Source organism: Centrocercus urophasianus, unplaced genomic scaffold (assembly GCF_019232065.1).
Source record: "Centrocercus urophasianus isolate 14NV4802_14NV808 unplaced genomic scaffold, USGS_Curo_1.0 seq_11, whole genome shotgun sequence".
Classification (NCBI taxonomy): Eukaryota; Metazoa; Chordata; class Aves; order Galliformes; family Phasianidae; genus Centrocercus; species Centrocercus urophasianus.
This window is the reverse complement of record NW_024884253.1, coordinates 17,584,572-17,610,156: the sequence shown is the minus strand read 5'-3', so window position 1 is coordinate 17,610,156 and position 25,585 is coordinate 17,584,572. Positions and strand designations below refer to the sequence as shown.

General features: G+C 37.2%; 1 protein-coding gene across 3 annotated transcripts in view; it reads left to right on the top strand.

Annotated features, from left to right (window-relative positions):
- The window catches only part of ZFPM2 (zinc finger protein, FOG family member 2), a 305,737-nt gene that overhangs the window by 184,853 nt on the left and 95,299 nt on the right, over positions 1 to 25,585 (top strand). For all 3 annotated transcript variants that reach the window (XM_042808948.1, XM_042808947.1, XM_042808949.1), the window contains one exon: positions 12,268 to 12,379. In XM_042808948.1, coding sequence (XP_042664882.1) covers positions 12,268 to 12,379 — 112 coding nt within the window. The remainder of the gene's footprint in view (positions 1 to 12,267; positions 12,380 to 25,585) is intronic.

Below are 25,585 nucleotides of genomic sequence, written 5' to 3'. Positions count from 1 at the left end.
TCATTTTCGTATTTATGTATGTCAGAAAAGGAGAAAAAAAAGTCTTCAAGCTGTTAACACAGTGGGGGGGAAAAAAATGTCCTGATTATGTAATGAAACATACTTTTTAGCTGGAAGATATAATTGCACACAAAGTAAAGGTACTACTACGCTCAGTTCATCTTCTTGGCCCAAAACCTCTGAAACTGTAAAAAAAAAAAAAAAAGTAATCACCATTAATCCATCATTGAGATCTGATTTTTCATCACATTGAAGAGAAAGCACTGAATCTTGAAATATAATTTCTCTGAGATTAGTATTTTCCCTGTATTAATCTGTTTTTTTCAATAGCGTTGTTAGTTATTTAAAAATCTGTGCAAAAAGCTGATGGAATAGATAGGAGATTAAAAATCCTAAAATATTTTATAGTGATGTGTTAATTTCTATGAAACTGATTTCCTTGTTAGGTCTATATTCATGCTTTTTTTTTTTCTTTTTTTTTTTTAACTGTAGTATTTGGGAAGTTTTCAGTGGAATAAAAAATAAATACTTTTAAAATATGAAAGTACTAAATATATTTTATGGAAGTTTAACCAAGCAAAGGGCACTTCATAGAATTCTATATTTAACAGCCAGAAAATAGAAATTATACTTGGAAGTGAAGAGAGGATAATCCAACATTCCGATTATTTACAAACTTTTGTATCAGAATGTTGCACTGTATAAATTAAATCTTTTCCTTATTAACTGCAAGAAAGGAGAACCACTGAAAATTACTGATGGAACTTCCAGTTTATTTTTCCTAGATCATGCATAACACAGCAGTGTACCAACCAGTAGCACACTCACAGAAGATGATTTAAACTTGTTTGTTCATTTGTTTATTTATTTTTATGGATAGAAGATTTTAAAGCTATTCTTAAGAAGATCGTCCTTGATTTTGCATTATCCTGGCTGGGTTCCATTTCTTTCACTTAGTGTGATACTCAGTGGGTAAAAAATATCCTACTGTCTGCTTAATACTGTTGGAATTTTCTACTTGAAGATGTAAGTAGGAATTAGGTTTTGCCCCATAATTATATATTAAATCAGTGTTAAAATACATTTGTAATCAAATCCTTTCGTATCCCAAGGCCACACATTTGATACAGTACATTGGAAGGTCAGAATACTTAGCTCAGTGTACACCCCTTGAGACTCAACAGATGTACAGATATGCTGCCTAATCCAAAAAACGCATTCGTAAGTCTGGAAGATCAGAATTGAGCCTTAATTCTCTAAAGGACTGCCGCAATGTTGTGTGGTCCTTTCATCCAAATTAGAATGATTCATTATGTCTAGTCCATTAGCACCATCAGGGATAGGTGTGGGCCATAAAATCTGCATTAGGATTTCTAAATATGTCAAGGGTAATCTTAAAATGAGATAAACTCTGATGTTTTAACTGAACTAAAAATAATTAATCAAAGTGGTTGTTGAATTGTGCCTTAAACATTTCTTAAATGATTATGCTGTCCTAACAAATCTAAAACCCAGTTTTCAAACTCGCAGATGACTTTATGTTGGATTTATGTTGGTACTTTAAAGTACCCTATTTCATGTTTGTAAAGTTATGTTTAAAATTATCTAATTTAAAAAGTACATAAAGATCTTTAAAAAATGGGGAAAAAAGCTCAGGATGTGTATTCTGTTCCCTAATTCTCTTCCAAATTATTTACGTAGGTACATAATTTATATGTAATTTTTGAGTGCATTCAGAGTGTACACTACTGAAGTTCTGGCATTGTTTCACACATCATCATGAGAATAACATTATAATGCCTAATCCATCGACTATAATATCTTTGTATTACATATGTTTTATAAAAGGCCTCAGGATTCATTGGAAATATAATTCCAATAGGATTTCAATGGATTATGTATTAAAAATACTGTACAAATATATAAAAATAATATTTGATTTTATAACTTTTGGGAGAAAAAAAGTGAAATTAAACAATACTATCTTTTACTGTTTCTAAAGCATGACTTTCACTTACTCACATTCTATGTTAAGAACATTCACTTTTCCAAAGTAAAATACACAATTTCTGTTTGCAGAACAACTTCTTTGTTGCAGACAAAGAGATGATAAAATATAATAAGCAGAATCAATAAACTACTAACTAATCTATAGTCATGTATAATGGATTGTTTATAGAAGGCTTTATGTATGTTCTTTTTTGTTTTTGTATTTTAATGGATTCTTCAGATAAAAATAAATTAATACTATATATACTAAATGAAATTTGAACTTCTGGAAATGATGATTTAAATAATCTATTCCAGGGAAAAAGGAAAATAAAATTACAAAAGATAAAACATCCAAAATTACTACAGAGCAGAAATTGTTCAGAGTCATACAGCAAATATACTGTAGGTATAGGCATCATTGTTGACTGTTTCAGTGTAAAATGGATGATAGGAACATGCAGAATTAACCCGTGTGCAGTATAAATGTCTTCATGTCTTCTACAGAAATCTTGGTAATTGTCTCTCTGATCATCTGAAATGCATGTTGTCATATTAACTCCCCTAGTTCCACAGGTGGAAAGGGAGCAGGGGTCAAATGATTAACAGGGATTCACTGTTTATTCCAGCAGAAGTGCAGCTGAACCTTACTAAGGAGAATACTCATTGATTTAATACTAAAGATGTTCAGTAGAAGTTGAAGAAGGTATGCTTAAGCAAGCACATTTGGAAAACGTTTATTAGCAAATATCAAAATGATCTCATTACTAGAAAAGAGTTAATTCTCATTGTAGACAATAATTTACAATATAGAAGTTTACCCAGTGGGAGAAATGCACTGATAATTCAGGGTGAAAATAAGTGTGGTGAACTGCATTATATCTTGTCATGCGATATATGTAGTGTGATTTCATCTGTACAGGTGCTTGTCACCTGTGAAACAGTATTAGCAAAAGTATTTGACTTCAAAGTTAAACGGAAAAGTTCAACACCCACGGCAGTACCTGAACACTAAGGCACAATCATATGGGCAAGCTACCCAAGGGTACCAAAGCACCAGAACACAGACAATTTGCTTAGCATTTCACTACATTTGAGAAGATCCTTGTTAATTACATTCATATTCATCTCAGCACCAACTAAGAATACGATCTGGTCATGGGAGTGATGGCAAAATGCACTCCTGTCCTTCCTATGGTCTTCGAGAAAAAGAAGAGTTAGCTAGATGTAGCTAAATGGATACATACAAAATGGAGAGAGAAAAGTAGGAGGACAGGGAGGGAGAGGAGTGGCTGTCAAGCTAGGGGCCAAGGTGAACTGACTTTATAGAAGGGAAGGACCGGGCTGTAAAGCACACAAACATGGGGCAGTGAGGGAAGGGAAAGTTTATTAAGTTTTCAGAGGTCCAGTTTCTTGCTTTTGCTTTCCTGTTCCTGTTGGCTGTCTCATCCTCCAGAGCCACATGACAGGCAGCCAGAAAGAACTGTACAAACCTTCAGCTGCATCCAAGTATCCATGCTTTGTGCTCCAGAATGTGAAATAAGAATTGTTCTGGGGGAGAGTTTGAAGATAGATTCCAAAAGTATCCCAGATATAAAAAGACATACAGTAAAATAATTATCTCTATATATCTATTGTTTTTTTTACAATAGATCTAGATTTTAAGACAATTTGGCAAATATTTAGTTGCACAACTTACAAGCTAGAGTGACTAATTGTAGCTGCATTACGATAAACTTTTTATGTGAATCTCCATTATCCTTCCATTAGTACCATTACATTTATGAGATTAGGGAAGTGGAATATCCCTCAGCATTTGACAGTACATGCTAAGTAAAAGGGTTAGTGTTGTATGAATAGGTCATGAATGTCCTGATCCTGGATGATTCCACTTCTCTAAACACTGGAAAAAGGTACTGAAGGATTAAAGTACTCTCAGGAGGCTCCACTGAAGCTCTGTTCACACAGCATGATTGAGGACCACTGCTGGGACTGAGTGAAAAAGCATCCTCCACACTCAGTCCAAGAGATCAATCTGTGCTTCTGAATGCAAGCATGATTTGAAATTATGTTACATTTCCAGCCCTGAAAAATTTGTAATTCTGAGTTGTGCACCTTAGAACTTTATAAAGTGCCATTATTTACTTAATCCTCATTTTCAGATTATGTAGAACAACCTAAAATTGTTTTTTATGGCAGCTATTATTTTATACCAAAGTTACTGTGAGATTAGATTTTTTATTATTATTATTATTTTTTTTAGGTGTAAAAGGATGCATTCTAGCTGGGTAGTGTGAAATGATCTCAACATCTATTGTGTTTTTTGCTTGTATTAAGGGCATTTGTCACCAGGCATATTTGATATTAATAAAAAATTTGGAATCATGTTGAAGCCATGACAAGTGTTGGAAAATATTAATAGACCTAGGGTGTATTTTTTTGTTGTTTTAATATTTTCACTGTCTGCTTAAGGTTTGTGGTTGTATGGTGAAATGTATGTTCAGCTTTGTCACTTGACAAGTGATGATCTCTTGGGGTAAACAGCAGGGTTTCTCAGTTGCAGGGAATCCCAGCTGTCTTTTGGGATTCCATCTGTGTGTACATTTCTTTTTTCCTACTTTATTTTTTACTATTTTTTTTTTCCTCTTTCTTTTTGAGACTGAACCATTTGAAGGCTTTGATTTGGCAGCAGGCTTTTCAAATATTACCAATTATTTATCCTCTACTATCACCACAAAAAAAAAATGATGAAGGCACTGCTACTTCAGACAAATGAAATATTGAGATATATATCCAAATGTAAAATGTCATATATAGACCAAAAGTGTTGCAAATCGTCTTACAATTTGCTGGTACTTGGGTACAGCACTGCTGTGTTAACCACCATTGCTACATAGTCCAGAATTCCAGAATCCTGGATGGAAGAAGGCATGAGGACGTTTTTCCCCCTGCATTGTCCAATATACTGAGGAGTCCCACTGACTCTTCCCTTCTTCATCACTAGTTTCATGGCCCACAACAGGCAACAGTTTGTTCATGTTTGTTCTGTCTTTCCAGTTAGCATGGCAGAATGCCAGGTACATGTGTGCAGATGAAAAGGTTCAAGTCCTCTTTTCATCTAGCCCTAACCACAGGCTAATGCTTGAACACTCTGAAACAGTGGATCCCTTAAAGTTGTGAAGTAGTAATTAAAACAGTTCTCCCAGGTCTGTCGGCAGATTCAGATGAAATTAACTGCATTTATTACATTTTCATGAGATTTTAAAAAAGAAAAAATTAACCACAAGGACTAAGGATTGCAAAATTTACCTTGCGTTTAGTTTTAGTTTCAGGATCTTACTGACAGACATAGAAGGGCAGGAGGGTGCTGCAAAAACTGAAATTCTGGTGTCATTGCATAGTTCTAGAGCAGGTGGAAACTGCAATGCCCTTGTTTTAATTGGTGAGGTTTGGCATTGGTGTGGAACCATGAAACCGAAATCCTCCCCACATCTTAAATCTTGTGGAGAGGAGTTGCCTCTTTGTATCTAGCACAGAAAGCCATGGCACTGTGGAGTGCAGCCAGCATGGACTGGCAACCCTTGAAATAAAAATTCTTCCTAGAATCCTTCTTGGAAAAGGTAAGATTTTTTCCGAGAAGCTGCATCTTCTGAGAGATGGTCCAGCACGCAAATTAACAAAAATGGGATCTATGTTTGTCTGTCCACTGAGTTTGTATTAGGCTTTGATTATTGTAAATCAGTTTTGATGAACAAATAAACAAAGATAGCCAATGTAAGTTTGAGGTGATATAGTGAAGTTACCACCCTTCTTATTTCTCAGAAATGTCTTGGAACAAATATTAATTAAATAGGAATAGATGGAGACCTATGCAAATCTCTACTATTATTCAGTCCCAAATGACCTCTTGGGAGACCTTCGCAACTGAGCTGATTTGATGAGCTAATAAAGTTTTGAGTATGGTGACCACCAAAGGTGAACTTAACCTCTTGAGAGAGGACATTTTGCATATTCATGGTGTCAGAAGATACGTCAACCCTGTGACGATTAAACTGAATTTAAATTGAATTTCAATGTTGAAACCTCTGTGAGTATATTAACTGGTGTTTTCCTATGCAAGATATGTATCTGAAAGCACCTGAGGTATATTTGCAGCTCTTCTCCCATTACAATCAGTTTTTAATTTGCTGTCGAAAGTAACACTGCACTGTGGGACATTAGGATTTTCTACAAGGGCATGAAGGCATTTTGGCAATCTTGTATCATTTATGGGAATGCGGACTCTGGAAGATTTTCAAAGAAAATCTGTGGGAATCAGAAGACAATCAGAAGTAAAGCCCTTGAAAATCTTAAGTAGCCAGCAGCTAGCCTCTGTTTTGGTGAGAATACTTCAAGGAGATAGTTTTGATTTTACATTTTACGAGGAAAAAAGGTGAAGATAGAAATGTAGTGACTTTTCAATAAACAATTCATCTCCTTAAATAACATTGAATGCTTTTTGGAAAGCCATGCCTGGAAAAGTGTAGCTATGTCACAGGGACTTACCAAACACTAGCTTAGTACGTATTTATTGCTCTGGTACAGCTTCTTAGGAAACAGCTTAGCAATAATCAGGCACTTGACATCAGAATTTCAATGATATCAAGCAACTTGCTCATACCATATTTCCCTTCGGCGTGGCAGTTTCGTCAAGTTTCTGCCAGGCCACACACATCATATGTTAGAAACCTATGCAAGGAAGAGCCCATCTAACATTAGCTTGTCAGCACTGATTCCTTTTAGCAAGAGTGCAAACTATTTTCAACCCTCTGAGATGGCTATTTTTATCTCCATTAACCTCTTGACAGAATATAAACATTTATTGAGAGTTGCCTCCCTTGTTTGTCCAGTTGCTTCAGAGGTTAGTGAAAAGTGGATGTCTGCTTGACCTCTTTTATCCTCATTAGCTAATTCTAATTGTTCCCCAAGAGATCACAATTTCAGTCCTTTTCGTCCTCCTCAAAGTTGTCTGGTTATGGCGCATACAAAGACATTAGCAGAAATGAAGTTTTCAGGTAAAAATCATTCTAGTGCGGAGTACACATTTTTGTAGTGCAGAGCAGTGAACAACACTGCAGATTTTTAATGTACCCTTGTTTCTAAAATTTTAGGTTCCTCTTGTGTGGCCCCATCTTATGGACACCTGTGTTACGAAATCCCTATTAATTATATTTAGGCAACAAGCAGTATTATTTAGTAAGCTTTAGAACAATTATTAACAGGTTTGTTGAGAACGCCCAACTAAGTGTTCCTGCAAAATGTATACATTCTATGAATTGCAGGATGATTTTTACTGTATACCCTGAGAATATTAACTTAATTCTTGTGGGATTATGACCTAAAGCTGGAGGGAGACCTCTCAGGGGAGATGTTATTACTCACTGTAACTACCTGAAGGGAGGTTGTAGTGAGCTGGGGGTCGGCCTCTTCTCTCGTGTAACTGGTAATAGGACTAGAGGGAATGGCTTCAAGCTGCACCAGGGGAGATTCAGGCTGGACATTAAGGAAATACTACTTCTCTGAAAGAGTGGTCAGACAGCTGGAATGGACTGCCCAGGGAGGTGGTGGAGTCACTGACCCCGGAAGTGTTTGAGGAATGTTTAGATGTACTGAGGGGCATGGTTTAGTGAGATCTATTGGTGATGGGTGATGATTGGACTGGGTGATCTTGTGGGTCTTTTCCAACCTTGGAGATTCTACAGTTCTATGATCCTGTGGGTCTTTTCCAACCTTGGAGATTCTATGATTCTGTGATGATGAAGAATCATAGAATCATAGAACTATAGAATGGCTTGAGTTGGAAGGGTCCATAATGATCATCCCATTCCAACCCCCTGCTATGGGGGTTGGAATGCCAAACCCCATGCCAAACCCCATGCCAAACCCCATGCCAACCACTAGACCAGGTTGCCCAGGGCCCCATCCAACTCGTCCTTGAAAATCTCCAGGGATGGGGCATCCACAGCTTCTCTGGGCAGACTGTGCCAGTGCCTCAATTACCCTCCGATTAAAAATTTCCTCCTAACATCTAATCTAAATCTCCCCTCTTTTAGTTTAAAAGTGTTCCATCTTGTCCTATAACTGTAACTAAAGCAAGGTTCAAGGAGGAAACAGTATTAAGCTGAAGGAGCTGTTATTTTTAAAGCAGTTTTCTCAGGTGAGGAACCTGATCATGGCTGGTTGAGTCATAGCAATGGGACCACAATGTATGATCCACAGATGCTAGCATTGGTGTGGACCCAGTATATGAATGCAAGATGGTTCACCAGCCAACTGTCCACACGTGCTCTTCACATCTGATGCCTGGATATCTCCCACATGCACTCGATCTGTGCAGGTTTCCCCCTAACAAATAACCTCTTCCCCACCTTTCTTCCTATTGCTTTGTCATTTCTGCTCCTTGTGCCCTGATTGTTCTCCTCATTTTCTGACCGGAATTACAGCTTTCTGGTGAAGCAATTTTGTTCTGCCAACAGTTTCTTCTGTGTTGATCCAAGAAAGCTCCTTTTTACATGCCTTGGTGGATCTCAGTTATACATCGGGACAGAGGATGTGGCAGGTCTCATTCAGGTATCTCAAATAGACAGGTCTTGGGGTTCACAGGTTGCAGGCAGTGCCTTAAATCCACAGACACTTAGTGCAGATTAAAAGGCACTGGTGTAATGCGCTCAAAGCACGATATCCTGCTTTACAAGCGGGTTGCCGCATTCTGCACCAGCTTCAGCTTTCAAATGGATTTAAAATGTAGCCTCAGGTATAGCGCATTGCAGTAGTCTAATCTTGAGGTGATAAAGGCATGACTGATTTAACCATAGCTTCTTGTTATCTTGGACTGGGGTCTTTTCATTTTAACCATTTTAGGGAAATGGCCTTTCCTGAATCAGCAAGCTTGCTTCAATTCTTACTATGTAATAAGCCACAACAAGAGCTAACCTCTGTCAGTTGTGAACACCTTCTGTGAATGTGTGAACTGCACAGGATGCCATACCCCAAGAACCTCAACGGTGGTCTTGACTCATCTTACAGCTCACACAATACGCCACTGAGTGACTTCAAAGAGAAGCCATTGGCAGTAGTCCTTAGTACAGCTGCCAAGCTTTACAAGCAGCCAGAGCCTTGTGAAGTTTTGCTTTCATATTAGGAGTTTATTTACATACCTGCACAGTGCAAGAGCTCAGCTATGGGAGAGTGGGAAATGTGTTTGAGGTGTCCATTGGCTCTGGTGGACTGATAGAGCTGCAAGGTGAAATGCCCTTTACCTCCTGTGGCCTGCCTATGGTGCCCAGTTACTGTTCACAGCTGAAATGGTGACAAGCTTTACCAGAAAGCTGACCTGGAAGCTAGTTTAGTGATCTTGTAGTTCTTTAAGGTAAAAAAAACCTCTATAAACAGTGTTCAGCCAAGTGGACTCACATGCTAACTGCTGGTGCTCACTCTGCTCCTGCTGCTGCACATCGGAGTGGGTGAGGCACCAGCCTGGGTTCGTCTCATTGCCTGGAAGAAAGCAGGGCACTAGCCTGGGACTAAGCCTACCCACTTACTAAAGGAGAAATTAATCTCCATGAGAAAGTCAAGCAGTATCTCTGTATCTTATTTCTTCCTCAGCAGTATGTGGTTAAGTACAATCCTTTCCCAGGACCTATTATTCGTCCTGTCTATGCAGATAATCAACTATTGCCCAGCACAAGAAGATCCTGATGTTATTTGAGGCTTTTTGATACCACCTTAATGCAAATATTAATACCCTTACAGATGGGAGAGAAACAATTAAATGGCAGATGTCTGGGAAGAAGAAAACCGGAAAAAGGAATTGGATCTTAGAAAAATCAAATAGATGATTTCTTCTGCTCTTGAAGGCTAATTTTTTTTTTTAATTTTCATTTTCTTTTTTTTTTTTTTTTTTTTTTTTTTTTTTTTTTTTTTTTTTTTCAAACTTGGCCTCCAGCTTGAAAAAATAGACTTGTTTGAATGCATGAATCATTGATGGTATACTTGGAAAGGTCTGCTACCTGGATAATATTGCACTATTACCTGATTGCACTTGGGATTACCAGAAACTGAGAGCATATATAGGCACAAAGCACAAGTTAAAGGTTTCACTGAAATGGCAGGTGAAGAAATTCAGCATGTGGTAGGAACATGCCCCAGCCCTCCTCTTCCTTATTGCTGTGCAGTCAAGGTTGCTAGCAGTTGTGCTAAAGCTTATATTAAACATAGGCATGATTCTTAGCTCTGTGAGGAATAGCCACTCTTCCATTTCTGTAGCAGCCTTATGCTGCTATGGTGTAAATGACACTGAAATCCAGACTTCCCTCTAGTAGGATGCCAAGATAAAATTTTGATTGCCTTTCATTTCATATCTTGCATTTCTTTATCAGTTCATGCCTCACTCGTATCACTATTTTCTGTGCAATCCAGATGTAAATAATTTGCACTGATTTCCTGTTGATAATATCAGACTTCTTGATAATTTATATAGGAAGTTATTGACTTTTTTTTTTTTTTTTTTTTTTTTTTTTAATATGTTGTTATGCAGCAGAACACAGGTTTAAATTCAGATTTCCAACACATGTAGCAGGGGTAACTTATAACATTTCACATATGCAAACACACTGTCTGCAGTTCTGTGTATGAAAGGCCATATTAGGAATTGAGACATTGCACGTCTCTGTTTTCAGTACTTCTAAACTAGCTAGGTGTGCTGTTGCTAGCTTTTACATTCCTTTCCACTCATTTCATTCTTCACTTTATATCTGTTTGTTCCAAAACTTCTGGACGATGAATAACGGTGTATATGGAAGAAGTATGAAAAATTTGAATGAAAAATGCAAAATTTAAAATGCAAATTAAGCAAGAAATATTTCATAAAACAGTATTAGAAAATAAACATCAGAGTAATCCTGAAAATAAGTAGAACTATGGCATTCGGTATCTGATTTATTTCATTATCTTTTTAAAAATATTGATATATAATAAATTATACCGAGCACATTATTTTATAAGTTTATGAAGTTAATCTTGTGTAAAATTATGAATTCAATCCTAATATAACCAATATCTTTTAAATAGTCTAATTTTGATGGAATGTGGAGTATTATATGATAACTCTTACTATAATTTGCTGCATTTCTAAGCCAGTCCTAGATAATAAATATGGCCACTGCATCAGGAATGCCCTGATGAATATGTGACTTTTTGTATACTGAGATTTTTGAGCTCATTTAATCATACAGAATATTACCTGTAAAACCTATCTGGAGCCAGCTGAAGCATTACTGATGGAATATGAAACAATCAAAATATCTTAAACGGAGTATCTTAGACGGGATTGTATCCCAGAGAAAAATAAAAAAATCAAAGTAAAATTGAAAGTTATGTGATGACTGTGTATACCCTATTTTGTAGTTTTAAATTTGGTAAGAATTGTGAATTCCTGAAGTATTTCAACTTTTTTCCTTTTTTTGCCATTTTAAAGGACTTAAGTATAAATAAGTTTGAAGTCTTCAACTTATCTCCTCAAATGCCAGATTCTCTAAATATAAAATCTCAAAAAATGCAGGAGATTATTTTGTTAAATGCTCATCTCATTGTCTGTTAGCCTTTCAGGCTATGATAGAAATGTCCTACTTCACTTCTGTGCTTTTCAAATCATTAATTCAACTTCTTTTATTGTTTTTATGGAGACAAAGTGTACTGAATCATTAACATTATTATTTCAGACACAGTAAAATCACACATCAACACTTTGCGAAGGGGGAAAAGTTTCATTATCCATTCAGAACAATTTCCTATGATAATACAAATGTTAGCCTGGACAGATCTTTGAAATGGATACCGATTCTTTAAATTCTTTCCTGTCTGTTTCAGGAAATAGTGAGATCCTGCTGATAATGCAGTACAGTGTGTCTGAAGTTCACTTCTAAACAGTTGGTTCTTTGCTGTGAAAGTCATCTACATTCCCTTTATAATTCACGGCCACCAGAGATCTGCTTGATCGCTGCAATCTGATCCAATATCATTTGGAAAAATCCTTGATAATAGTTCCACTATTCAATCAATGAGAAAACCAAAGCGTACTGCTTGTGTCTTCTTAAAAAAATCCTGAAGCAGGGGAATAAGACATTGGCTTATGGGTTTGGAGATTTTGTTGTCGGCAAATAAAATGATTATTAATAATATTATTCAAGTTCTTAATCAAGGCAAGCAAATGGCATCTGTTTGTTATCATCCTTCCTACAGAAGACAAAGGCTTCCGTCCCTATGGTACTGACTGCTGGCCCCAAGTGGTTGCTGGATGTGACTTGGCAAGGAGTAGAAGACAACAAAAACAACTGCATTGTGTACAGCAAAGGTAAACACAAGCTGATTTTTTTCTCTACTTTCTTGTGCTGGGTATTGACAAAAGATATACCTAATGCATAACAGGACAATGGATAGTTTGACTTCCTTCAAACTAGAATAGTTTTCCATCTGTTTTTGCTACCACATTCTCATTATGCTTTTTCTTCCTTTTAATGATACAAAACCCCTTACAGTGTCTGTAGTGTTCTAAATGCTTTATAAGCATGGAAGAATGTCAGCCAACATGAAATACTGTTTCTGAGAGTTGGTGCCTCTTGGCAAACCTCAGTGAAGTCTATACAGCTGTAATAGGTGAATTCTTTCTAACATTTTATAGGACATACCAGAAGGCATTTCTCCACGTTACATTACAGGAGTTAGAGCTCCTAACTGAAATCTTCTTTTATAAGAAGAATTTGAACTTGATTGGACCGTGATAAGACTTCCATGTCAGCATGGAAATAGAAGATAACTGGGACTGGATTACAGGGCTGTAACTTCTGACATTCCAGTCTCTGCATGATGATGCTTCACTGTAACGCATTAGCTAATGGGAACGCATATCATATCTGTTTTATGTGAGTATTCGGATTTGCTCAAGTCAGTATGAGATCTTATGAGGCCCCCCAGACGTGCTCTATCTAACTTATCACATCTAATAGCTACTTTGATTCAAGACCCTTTTGTCTTTGTCCAGAGAGCCTTGAGTTCTTGCGTTTGTCATGCAGTGGACTATACACCAGGCTGTTTGGTCACTCACGGTGAAAGCTTTGTAAAATTTGGTCATGGTATCATTGCAGCCTATTAAAAATAGTGCTTGAATACACAGAATAATCTATTCAGAGTAGCTGTTTGTGGAATTCCTGTTGAAGGTCATGTTGCAAAACTGTGACTTTCCTTCCTTGTATTTCAATCACCAGTCTCAGCATTTTGTGAATGCTTCAGAACATGTACTGTTCTTGTTTAATTTCTTTTAGGTTTTATTTCCAACCAAACAGACCTACTGAGATCAAAGATTTGTTTGCTGAGGCAACCTAGTGACCATTTCAGCACATAAGCATCCAGGCAAATAAGCACCCATATCAATATATTAACATACAAAACACTAATCATAACATCAAAGACTCCTAAAAACTTACTAGAAACAATTACAACTTGTTCCTATAATCATTGCAATTTATACACTTATAAGAGGATTGCTTTTAAACTGCCACAAGCCTTTGAAAGTTGAAAAGCTGAAAACAGGGAATTTGCATGTTAAAAATGAGTTGCACACCAGGGTCTTATAAATTCCTTCTATTATAATTACAGAATGCCAACATATTCATTCTGCAACCTGAAACACCTGCAGTACTAAAGAACTGGGCTCACAGCTAAAAAGGGTTGAGCTGCCCTTCCTTCACAGCTTTCTGATTGCAGCCCAAGTGAAAAAAGTTGCAACGTGCTGAAATGTAGGGACAGTTTTCCCTGTGTAGGGAAAGGTTTTCTCCTGCATACTGAACTGTATGAATATTTTTCACAGCCAAACTTTTTTGCAACAACTTCTTAATGTAATGAGAAATTCCTTTCAGTCTAAAATACAACTTCTGTGAATTCCCATAGGATGCTGTCTTATCAAGTATTATATTCTTTCTGTAATTATAATAGTACTTACCACATATATACCAGTAAGACTTTTCATCTTCAAAGTACCTTACAAACACTAACCAATTCATTAGACAGTTTCAGTGCGGTATGATTGAATCTATTGATTTCTTTTTTAATAATAAGAACTTACTTTATGCGGTTCAGCACAATTTAAGCAGACCAAAACATTGCTTTTCATTCTAATGTGCTGGATTTTGCTTCACTGATGATACTTGTTATTTTAGTACTTCATTAAGAACGTAGAGTAATAGTCATACAGTGCTCAAGATAAATTCTGATATCTCTACCATACAATGCAGCTGCTTTTGAAAACTGGAGATCAAGATGTGCACCCTAGGTTATAAATGCATGTTAAAAACCTGGAATTTGATTAAACTATGTAGGAAATAAGTTGTACCTTCAATGAGTTCTATTTATCTCTTTGCACTTGGCACTGTCTGTACTGTTGTTCATTAAGCACCTACCCTTGCCTTGAGGCCTGCTTGGATTTTTGTACTACAAAGATTAATTGGCTTGGATCACAAAACAATGTCAAATAGAAGATGGTAAAATAAATAAATATAATAATGTTTCTTCCTTCAATTTGTACCTCATCATTCCAGATCACATTGCCTTGATTTGTGTTCGCATTCTGTCTCCCACAGTGCCGTTACTTCTAATGAAATGGTGTCAGCTGGCATGAAGTTGTAATTCGATGTTATTTTGTAGTTGCGTGTGTATAATTTTGTTTGCTTGTTTAGCAATACATTGTTATTTTGGAAAGCAATTAGCTGAACAAATGTGTGGAATTGTACATGTAGTGCATTTGGTCACCTGGGAGCTCTTTTTCTCACTATACCCAAGATAAGATGAGTGGAATAAATTGGCACATTTCTAAGAGGAAAATAAGTTTTAGATTTTGCTATCAGAACACGTTACTGGTCAATGAGTTGACTTGGAAGTGCATACCGTATTTCCTTTCAGCTTCAATAATACAGTGAAATCTTTGGGAACATCATTTTTCCCAGACTTTTTAGAAGAGCACAGGACTGTCAGGCTGACTTCCAGTTCACTAGAGGCTAAAGACACCTTAGTCAGCCACATACTGCATACAGAATGATCACAGGGACATTTTCAATCCCAGAAGAAGTATAGTATAGCTCCTATGCCATGTAGTTCCTATTGAAAATGAATCTCAGCAAGGCACATAGCTCCCTATTTGCCTTCAAAACTCTCCATAATACTTTCACTAGGTAAGCAAACACGTGTGCATGTGCGTGTGTGCGTATCAAGTACATATATTAGAATCATAGAATCCTCAGAGCTGGAAGGGAAGGGACCTTTAAAGATCATCTAGTCCAACTCCCCTGGAGTGGATGTCCACTGTTGGATCAGGATGCTCGGAGCCTGGTCCAGGATTATGTTGCTCTGTTGTTACAGTGAAATCAGAATTCATCTTCAAGTTAAATTTTAAATTAAGAAATTGGTTATTTAAAACCACGCAGCAAAGCACTTTCAGAGTGAATAGCTATGAAATAATTATTTGGTGTCTGAAATTAATTCTGTTTAGTCCAGGATCACTAATTTCTGTCTGTTGTTTTTGTATCTACATTTCACCAGCACTAGAACAAATCAGGAAAACGAAAAACAGCTAATTAATGCCCCTTTTTACAAGTTCTCATGCAAACTGGCTGCTCGTGGCATGTGTCATTATTGCATTCTGTTCTTTTTAAAGGAAACTTTTGCAGCTATAATTAAAAGATGTGCTCTTTTTGTTGTAATATTTATGTCAAACTTTTGTCGTATTGCAAAAATAGTTTCAATTCAATTTCTAGAATTTAAGAGATGTCCTAGACATAGTAACTGAAATTTAAGAGAGATTTTTAAGAGTGGAATTGTACTTTGTGTAGAATTAGGAATTTCTTCAAAAAACTGAAACATATCAGTAATTCAAGTAAGATCTTGTAGAAAGTGTTAGTGCATGAATTCACTGCACTTGAGAAGCATTCATGCACCATTGTGCACCAGGTTGGTAAATCTTTAGATCTAGAGGTAAGAGCCCCTTGACAGCCTAGGAGGGATGGGGTATTAACTGCAGATCTTTCCGTGGGACCGGAAGAGATTTTAAAAGATGGAAAAGAATACACAACGTGTAAAAACTACAGTTGCACAGACTGATAACCACACTCATACAACAGACTTTTTTTTAGATATTATTTGAGCCATTTATGTGAAATGTACGGATACCGTATGTTTAGTGGCATTGTTAAAACAGGGTGTCTGTACAAATATTTAGCTGTGGGAATTATAAAATCATAAGACGATTAAGTTAGCTAGTTGTGAAATTCCAATATTGCTTTTTAAATGACTTCAGGATATAGGAGGTGCTAAGGTTATTATCTGTTATCAGGAATACAGCGGAATTGTACGACTGGATAATAACTAAACAACTGACACAATGTAAAATTACATTATCAGTGTGTTAAAACAAAATTGCGCCCTAAAGGAGTCTACATGCCAGCTCAGAGCTGCAGTGTAATTATGCTTAACTCTGATAATTAAAATACAACGGAGATCAACAGAATCATTTTCATTAAGAAAATTATTAATGATGGTGGTATAACAGTAATTGATTGCAGAGCACCACAGGATAACTCTGTGCAGGAAAACCAACATCTTTGAGTCTGTGGCTGGGACCGGCTGGTCGTGTTGCGCACTGCCAAGGCAGCTCCTGGCATGGGTGGGAGCTGGTAGCTATGGGACATGCTGGGCCTGGCAGCTGGTGCCTGACGAAGGCGTATGGCTGGGATCTGGCAGCGGGACGGGGCGGAGTGGGGTTGGAGATGGGACGAGCCACTCACCTGCCTCAGAGCTTCCTATCGTTCTGTGTTGCGGTAGGCGCTGCTTGCTTTTGTATTTACATGAGTGATTTATTGATGTTATTTCCTTCACTGCCTGGCTTCGCTGAGTAGTTTATGCCTTTGTTATTACTGCGAGGATTCAGGAGGAGAAAAAATGTCCTCACTCCCGTGTGGCTCCCAAGTGAGATGGGAGTGAATAATTCCAGGGGCTGGAGCTTTTAATTGCCCCGATGATATTACCACATGATAGCAATGCCATAAAAAGCCTCCATCCCTCTGCAAGTGAAATCAGCCAGGGCCCATGGAGAGACCGTAACAAAGTTCTGGCAATGGACAATGTTGCCTAGGGACAAGAAGCAAGGTTTCATTTTCTCTTATAAATAGAGGGGAAATATTGTACAGAGCACTTCCCCATGAGCTCAAGACTGGGTGCTTACTCTTAACAGATGTTGCTTTTGAAAGCTGCCCAAAAATGTCCATTCTCCAATCACAATAGAGAATAGGCCTGCTAGGGTGGATTTACAGGATGAGATTAGTTAAAATGACAGCTGCCCACGCTGAAACTGTGTCATGCAGCTACTTTATAAAAGGAAATGAGAGGCGAGGCAGCAAGTGAGAAGGAAGAGCAGGAGCTGGGGCTCTGCAGCGCTGGGCACCCAGCTCTGCCAGCACTGCTCTCCCATGCTCTGCCCCAACACTGACGAAGTCAGGCAGTAATTACCTACATAAAACTGCTCTAGTACTGCACAAGTGTGGGATGAGTTATTTGGCTAATGGCATTGAAGATACAAATGCTGCAGGAATGTTACATGAGATTTCTAGTAAGAATCAGAGGTCATTTTTAATTAATATTCCTCATTTAAAGTACTCAAGTCTACTTTTTTAACATATAAGAAAAGTCAGTTGTTATAACAAAAGGATTTAAAAATTTTTCTTTAGTGAGACAGAATTACTTTTCTTAATTGTTCTGTGAGGTCCTTGATAGAATTTTCTCCCAGTGAATGAGCTAGCAAATGCTCTTTTTTGGTCGGCTTCAGGCAATGTAATGGTACATTGCTCTGCAGACATATAACATCAAGGGACCCTAATGAGACAGAGGTCAGACATTATAAGATGTTTAAACACTGCAACATTAAAACATCAGTTTATTTTGTTTTGGGTCAGGGAACAGATTGTTTAGTAGGCCAAAGGATACTTGAGGTATATATTTTAAATTGCAGGGGGCTTTTTTTCCATGTTACAAAAAACAAAATTCTGTGAATTTCATTAGTCTGTTCCATGCAAATTATCAGAAGACAGAACTATCTATTGGAAGACTGCTAGTCCCCATGGGTGCCTCCATTAGCTGAAGAACCTTCTGAAGTCTTTGGTAGTGCTACAGATTTTTTTTGTTCTTTCATTGTATCAACAGACTACATGGGAAATCAGAATACTTCTTGAAATGCACACAAGGCATATCATAGAATCCCAGAATCAGAGACATAGATTGCCGCAGCCCTAGTGCAGCACCTTGCACTTGGCCTTAGGGAACCTCATTAGGTTTTCATGGGCCCAGTTCTCCAGCCTGTTCAGGTCCCACTGTTTGGCTTCCCTTCCTTCCAATGTATTGACTGCACCACTCAGCTTGGTATCATACACAAACTTGCTGAGGATGCACTCAATGCCATGTTCTGTGTCGCTGATGAGGATGTTGAAGAGCACCGGTCCCAGGACCAACCCCTGAGGGACACCACTTGTGACCGACCTCCACCCTGATTCAGAACCATTAATCACAACCCTTTGGCTGCGTCCAGCGAGCCAATTCCTCATCCATCAAACAGTCCATCCTTCAAATCCATACCTCTCCAATTTAAAGAGAAGGATGTGGCGAGGGACCATGTCAAAGGCTTTGCAGAAATCCAGGAAGGTGACATCTGTCACCCTTCCCCTGTCTGCTGATGCCGTCACTCCATCCTAATATCCTAATATGAAAAGTCCATGGAAGAGCTGATAAAAAATGGGATATTACTTGTGCTAGGGAGTTTTGAAGCTAAGGTCTTGCATATGGTTTTTAATAATCTATACAAATACGGTTATTTTGTGCATCTTCTCTGAATTTGTATTTATGTCATAGTATATTATGAATTATTACATGACCTCTAAATTCTAAGCGTGCAGATAGTAAAGGGAAGACCACAGGAAATGCAGAGGTATGGCTGTATTTCTGTTCTTAAATGAAAACTTCTTTGTTCATTATTAGTGCATTTCATTCACATAACAGACAAGTGATATTTTTAACTTGTTCTCATTTATGCACTATATATGCATTTGTTTTTGTGTTTTATTCTTTCTTATGTTCTTGTCACTTATTATGTAGCTTGTTTCATAATTTGAAATTTGAATTGCTTTTCAATTGAGGAGGCAAGGAAATAGGTAGAACACTGACAAGATTTGTAGAGAATGACATATTTTGGACTGAAGCTATAAAAAGCTGTAAAGAAAGTCTAACACTCACGAGAACATGTTAGGGATAAAAAAACCCAGTCTGTACTTCACACTGGAACCTTGTGAAAAGAAATACTGCTTCAAGTATTCAGACCCACTGGCAAAAACAGATACAAGCATCATGCAGAGATTATTTTTTTCAGGGTATGTATTTGCCTCATTTTTCTAAGTCAACTGCAGTAGAATTAGTCACTTACAAATCATTTTGAGAAAAGTGTTATTTTCAGGATGCAGAGATGCTAAATGTGTTTTATTTCCTTTTAAATTAAATATGTTTTTCAATCCACTATTGTAAATAAATACTGAGGATTGCATTGGACTAAAGCCTCATGACCCCTGTGGCTCATGGTAATGTTACCTCTGCCATCTTCTCTGAAAAGCAAAAGGGAAGGAAAAACAGCCCCCAAATTTGCTGAGCCACACATTTCAAATTGTCGACAACCCCATCCACGAGAAAACAGAAGAAAATATATATGCACTCTGTCCTGTCAAAAGGCTTTTGCCTTATCTTGAGAGACTGTCAGGGCAGGAACATCATGGAATGGACAGGAGTCTATTAAATTAATAAGCTGCTGGATGGTGTCTGGAGAGTTATGATGCTCCATAAATCCAGTTTGATCATGGTGGACAAGGTTTAAATCTGCAGACTTCTAATACACATCCAGGTCCTGGATTGGATTTGAAGTTTTGTGCTGGAGACACAGAGATAGTCCTGCAGCTTGAGAATTAAGATTTATCATTTTTTCATACTGCCTTTTTTTCACTTCTCGACAAAAATGAAAACACCTCAGGGATCCTGGCAAATGTTACTGCTTGAAATGAAAGAGCTGTTGTCAAGGTGAAACCATGACCTCAAAGCCTAAAATCAAACCTTGGTCACTGTTTTCAAGCAGCTCCATTGGTGCTGCGCATAAAAATGTCTCTATGGAAGGAAACAAGACTGGATTTATCCGCAGCCTGTTCTGTAGCAGTTCTTGTCAAAATCTCCCCATTGTGCATTTGTGGTATAAGACATAGTAATGGTGGCAGATGTGCCATGTGAAAACAAAAGCTCAAAACATCTGGAAATATATTCTTCCCAATGATAGGGGGCTCTGTATGTAACTTACAGTTTGAGCTGATGTTTCTATACTTTTACCTCTGAATGTGTTAAGCCTGATGGTAGCAATTAAGGGAACACTCTGTTATACCATTCCAGGCATGGCTCCGGGGAGAACTATGCAGTGCTGCCCCAATGCCCGTGCTGGCTGTAGAGCCAAACTGCCCAGAACACAATCCTAAAATCATGTTGGATGTACTTTGTCTCTAGATGCTTACAAGGAGGACTGTTATTAGGGCATGAGAGAAGGAAATCAAGTGTCTCTCAGCCCCTTAATTGACCTGCAAGACCATGATTTATTGATACGTCCCTAAGCTCATATTCTTGTGACTCTGGAGACTGGCAGGTGATTGCTGTGCTCACTAAAAGCAACAACATTGTTGGCATTTCTCACATCTCCAACACCCTAACCATGTATTGGATCTTACCTACTTTATTTGTTGAAAGCACTTAGCATTTGTTTTACTTCTACAAGCAACCTATGCTCATTTTTTTTCTCATTGTTAATTTAGGAATCTGAAGATACTTCTTGACATCAGAGAAATATAGAAACAATGTGTATGTTTGAGGAAATAGCTTCCGTTGCAATACCAAGGACACTGAGATGTGTTTTATTCTTGGAAACAATGGTTTCAGAACTGAAAGCGATTAAAGAAGCTCTTCTAGTGTGCAGGTTAAATAGAAATTGCGATCAGCATGTAATCCTCAGTCACATTCTTAGGTATGTCTTCCTCCATTGTCTTCCAGAAATTACCCAAGATTTGTAGCCAGATACCTTCTGTGAATGAATCCTGACCTCTCCATTGATCCAGAAGATCGGTCTGTGCGCTCACTCATCCAAAGATCACTGTTAATATTTCTCTCCTTCCCTCCCTGCTCCCTACAGCAGGCAGAGGCCAGGAGCAGGGCTCCACCACAGGTCACCATGGACCTGGGGCCTTCAGTGCATCTCATGTCTTTTATTCTTAATGCAATGGCAATTTCACCTTCCTACTGGGGTCAGGTTATGAAATATGTATAATAAAACAGAGGAGGGAAGTTGGAGGTTAGGGAAAGAGCTTCAACATGATGCAGAACATTGGGAGCCCTGTTGCAGTGCCCAATGTAAAAAAAAAAAAAAAAAAAAAAAAAAAGCAGGATGTTTCCACAGCTTTGCATCTGCCCTTCTCCTCTTGGGGCATGTCTCAACCTTCCCACCATCTTAGTCTGTCTTCCCTGAAGAGAACTGAAGAAAGTATGAAAAAGTTGCAACCAGTTTATGTTTAATGTTTAAGAATTGAACCCTGTTATCACTGACCTGGAGAGAACATAGCAGCTTTATCAAAATGCAATTTCTGTTACAAGAAAGATGAGGGAAAAAATAGAAAAGCTGGTATAGATTTGATTTTTTTTTTTCCTTGTTTCAGTTTCACTCCTTCAGGATGGAGGGCAATGTGATGCTGAGAAACAGAAATGCTACAGTGTGCCAGAATGGTGATATCTGAAGCAAGTTGTGATGTTGAAGCAGATTTAGTAGAGATGTTCTGTGAATGAATTGTGACACACATTACTTAAGTGGCTGGTGGCCTGCAGAACCAAGGCTTGCTGCTAGAGTGGAAATTGCCTGTAAAAATTCCTGTGATTGTATCACAGTGCATATATGCATATATTTATATAAAGTAACTCTGGTCTTAAAGTGTTTTGTTCAAGTCACAGAAAGTTCTGAAATCCATGCAGCTTGCATAGGCAACTAGTTCTTAACAATTACACCTTCACAGTTTAATTATCTTTGAGAGAAAATATTATGTATTTGTGAAACTGTGTAGAAGATAGAGAGTATGTGCTAGCACTCAGTGAAGTGCTAGTGTTAGCATTATAAATTACAGGAGATCACTGGTTTTGCAATACACTGATGAATGCGGAAGATGACAGGGACAAATTTACATTTTAGGGAGTGCAAACCAGTGTAAAAAGGATATTGAAAACTTGGATTGTATTAGAAACACTAGACAAGACATGCCTTCAGACAATTAGATGCTTCTGTAACAGCTCTAACTAATTCAAAAAATAAAAGTACTTAGGTACAACAGTGCAGCACTACATACTGTTCTCTGTGTTTTGGTGAACAGAATGTTCTTTTATGTAACAGTGATGATATAGTAACACACAAATTGGAAATTTACTTTTTCAATTGAATATATAAAAATAACATGATAGAATTCTACTGTTGAACAGTAAGGACAGTAGACAAATTATGCAAAATCTGAACAGATGAAAGACATTCTTGAGAAAAACAAAGATCACAGTGTTAACAGGAAATGACTGGTATGCCTTACTGTTGGACTCTGAAAACATGCTGAGGTATTGGTTTTTGTCTGCTAGCTGCAACAAATTTTCAGAAATGTCTGAGACAATTGGAAAACAGTTGTGTCTTTGGCCAGCCAGAAAGTTTGTTGTTACTGTATGGACAATTGAACTTCAAGTTTGAGATGAAAAGAAATTGTTTTACAGCAGGAAAATGAGACAGTGGCCTTCAGTGATCACTGTGCATCCTCTATTAATAAACTGTTATTTTAAATATGAAGAAGCTTGCTTTTATGGTGGCTGCACGTGCATTTTAATGGATTTAAATTATGAGGTTTAAATGCATTTTCAAGTTACAATTAAATGAAAATTTAAAATAAGACTGACAGATTGCTAAGGCTAAGCCAGTTTTCTGATTAAGGTTCAATTAAATTATATTTATCGTTGGAGCAAATGAAGTATAAAATCACAAACAATGATATTTTTCAGTGGCTTACTTTGGTGGAAAGTGTAGCCTGAAGTATGACTTCAAGACTTTTATCTTCCATTCCCTCATAAAGTAGAAATTAATTAGGGCTAAATAAGAGTTGGCTATATGTCAGAACCCCATCCGTAGAGTCTTTCGTGGACCAGTGGTCCAGCAGCAATTTACTAAGAAAGCTGTTTTGTGATGCAGAGTATTATGTATTTTATTTGGTTTGAACTAGATAAATTAGGGGGAAAGTTGAAGGTTTAATAGTAGTTTACAGAATGAACAGTTTTTATTGCTTTCTTGTAACCCACTTTTGACTCATTGCACTAACTCAGAAGATCTACTGGTGTCAACTAAATACAGTTCATTTCCATGTGCTTTTTATGTAAATCCCTGTATGTCCCCAGCTCTGCAGTGACTCGGGATGATAGTAATGTTTTTGTACACACAAGCAATTTCTCAGTTACATCCACTGGACATTTACACGTGAAACATGACAACAGTCTGGCTTGCCACAATGTGACCATGTGCTTCCTTTATGTGTGGTACTGCTGTCTTTCTGATAGACTTCCTATAATTCCTTATTTACTTTCCCTTCATTTTGTCCTACAGAAATGCGTGTAACAGAAACACCATTCTGTATTCTGTTTCTTTGGTTTTAACTTAATTAAATAATCTATGACTTAATATGACAAATTGATTAATTTCAGAAATTAAGCAACTTGACTCTTTTTTGTATATTTAAGTGCAGGTCCAGTTTACTAAAAACTTGACTGTTCTTCTCCTTTAGAAAATTACTCCTAAATGATCTTAAGGAGAAAAAATAATTTCAGATCTCTTACACCTAAAAAAATCTATAATATATTCAGCTAAAAGATTCCAAAAAAGTGATGAGCTGATACATGACCTTCTTCTCTTTAAGAACATGTGTACATGTTCAGCAAAGCAAAGCATTAGCACTTGGATTTTTCTTGTGTTGCTAATTATTGCAAAGTCTAAAGTAGTGAATAGATCCATGCTTAAAAGCTCGATAGTTCAGAGAGATTTGAGTTTCCAAATCCGAGGTGCATCTAAAAACAGACATTGATAAGTTCTTTCCTTTACAAGAGCATTTTCTTTAGCTATGTTTAAGCTCGTACATGAAAAACTGAAGAGTTGGTCCTTAAGCTGAACATACAGAAGAAAAATCTAAAGTTTTGGACTGCTGTTTCTTTGGGTCAGTTCTTTGTGGCTGTATCATGGCCATTGTCTTGTCTCCGAGATGTTAAAGAAGAAATAATAGCAGCTGATTAGCTGAGGTTTTATTTGAGCACACTAGCTTGACAGAGTGCCATTAATATCCAGCAGCATCCTTTATTTTTATGTAGTTTCTTTACTTTTTTTTTTTTTTTTTTTTTTTTTTTTTTTTCTGGAGGAAATTTGGGTCAATTCACTTTTCCAGTTGGCAAATCCCAACCACTATTACTAAAAACCAACAGACTATGTTTGTAACAGTAACTCTGAACATAATTCTCTGTTTTGGAAATGTTCCTATCAGATTTTAGCTATACGCCATGAATCAAACAGCTGATTTATCAAACTGTGTCACTTCTACATAGTAACAAAGTTGGCTGTGATTCATGCTGCAATGAATTAGTTAGCTTTAGCTGCACCTCGCTGTCCCCCCAAAATAAGCTAGTAGAGGCATGTGTCCAGCTGAACACAACAAAAGAGTTCATTGTTCCTGTTCTTGTTGCAGTTATTCATTTTCATATGGCATCTCTGATGAATGTGTGTTAATATTTGTTAAGCTAGAGAATTTTGCAGAATACTGTAAATGGAGAACACCAAAGAAAAAACTCTGCTCTGAGGAATAAGAATTCTGTTTTACTTGGGAAACAATCTGGCATTTGTTTAATATTGTTAGAAACAACTTACATTTTCAAACGCAGTATTCTTGTAGGGTTGTATTATTTTGCTTTATTTTGACACAACAAAACTGTTGTTTCTATGAAAAATACAACTTCAGTTGCAATGAATCAGATTAATTTTATATATATATACATAATAAATGCAGGGAACAGCTGTGCAGATTTGAGATACTTCTAATATTTTCTGTATATGGCATTTGCTTGTAGCATTTTCTGTTTTTGTATCATAGTCACTTATTTTCATTGTTATCTACTGGTACATAACCAATGAGTAATCATTCTCTTTTTTTGTCTCTCCTCATTTTCCTGCTGTAGAGAAAATCAGGTGCTAAGAGGAAATGTCCAAACACAGGCTGAACCAAATCTCTGAGTAGTCCTTTCTTGCATGTGTGACATATAATAATTAAAAGTATCCAAAGGTGCTTAACTCTGCCCTTGATAGATGAGATAAAATTGCCACAGGACAGGATAAATCATCAGC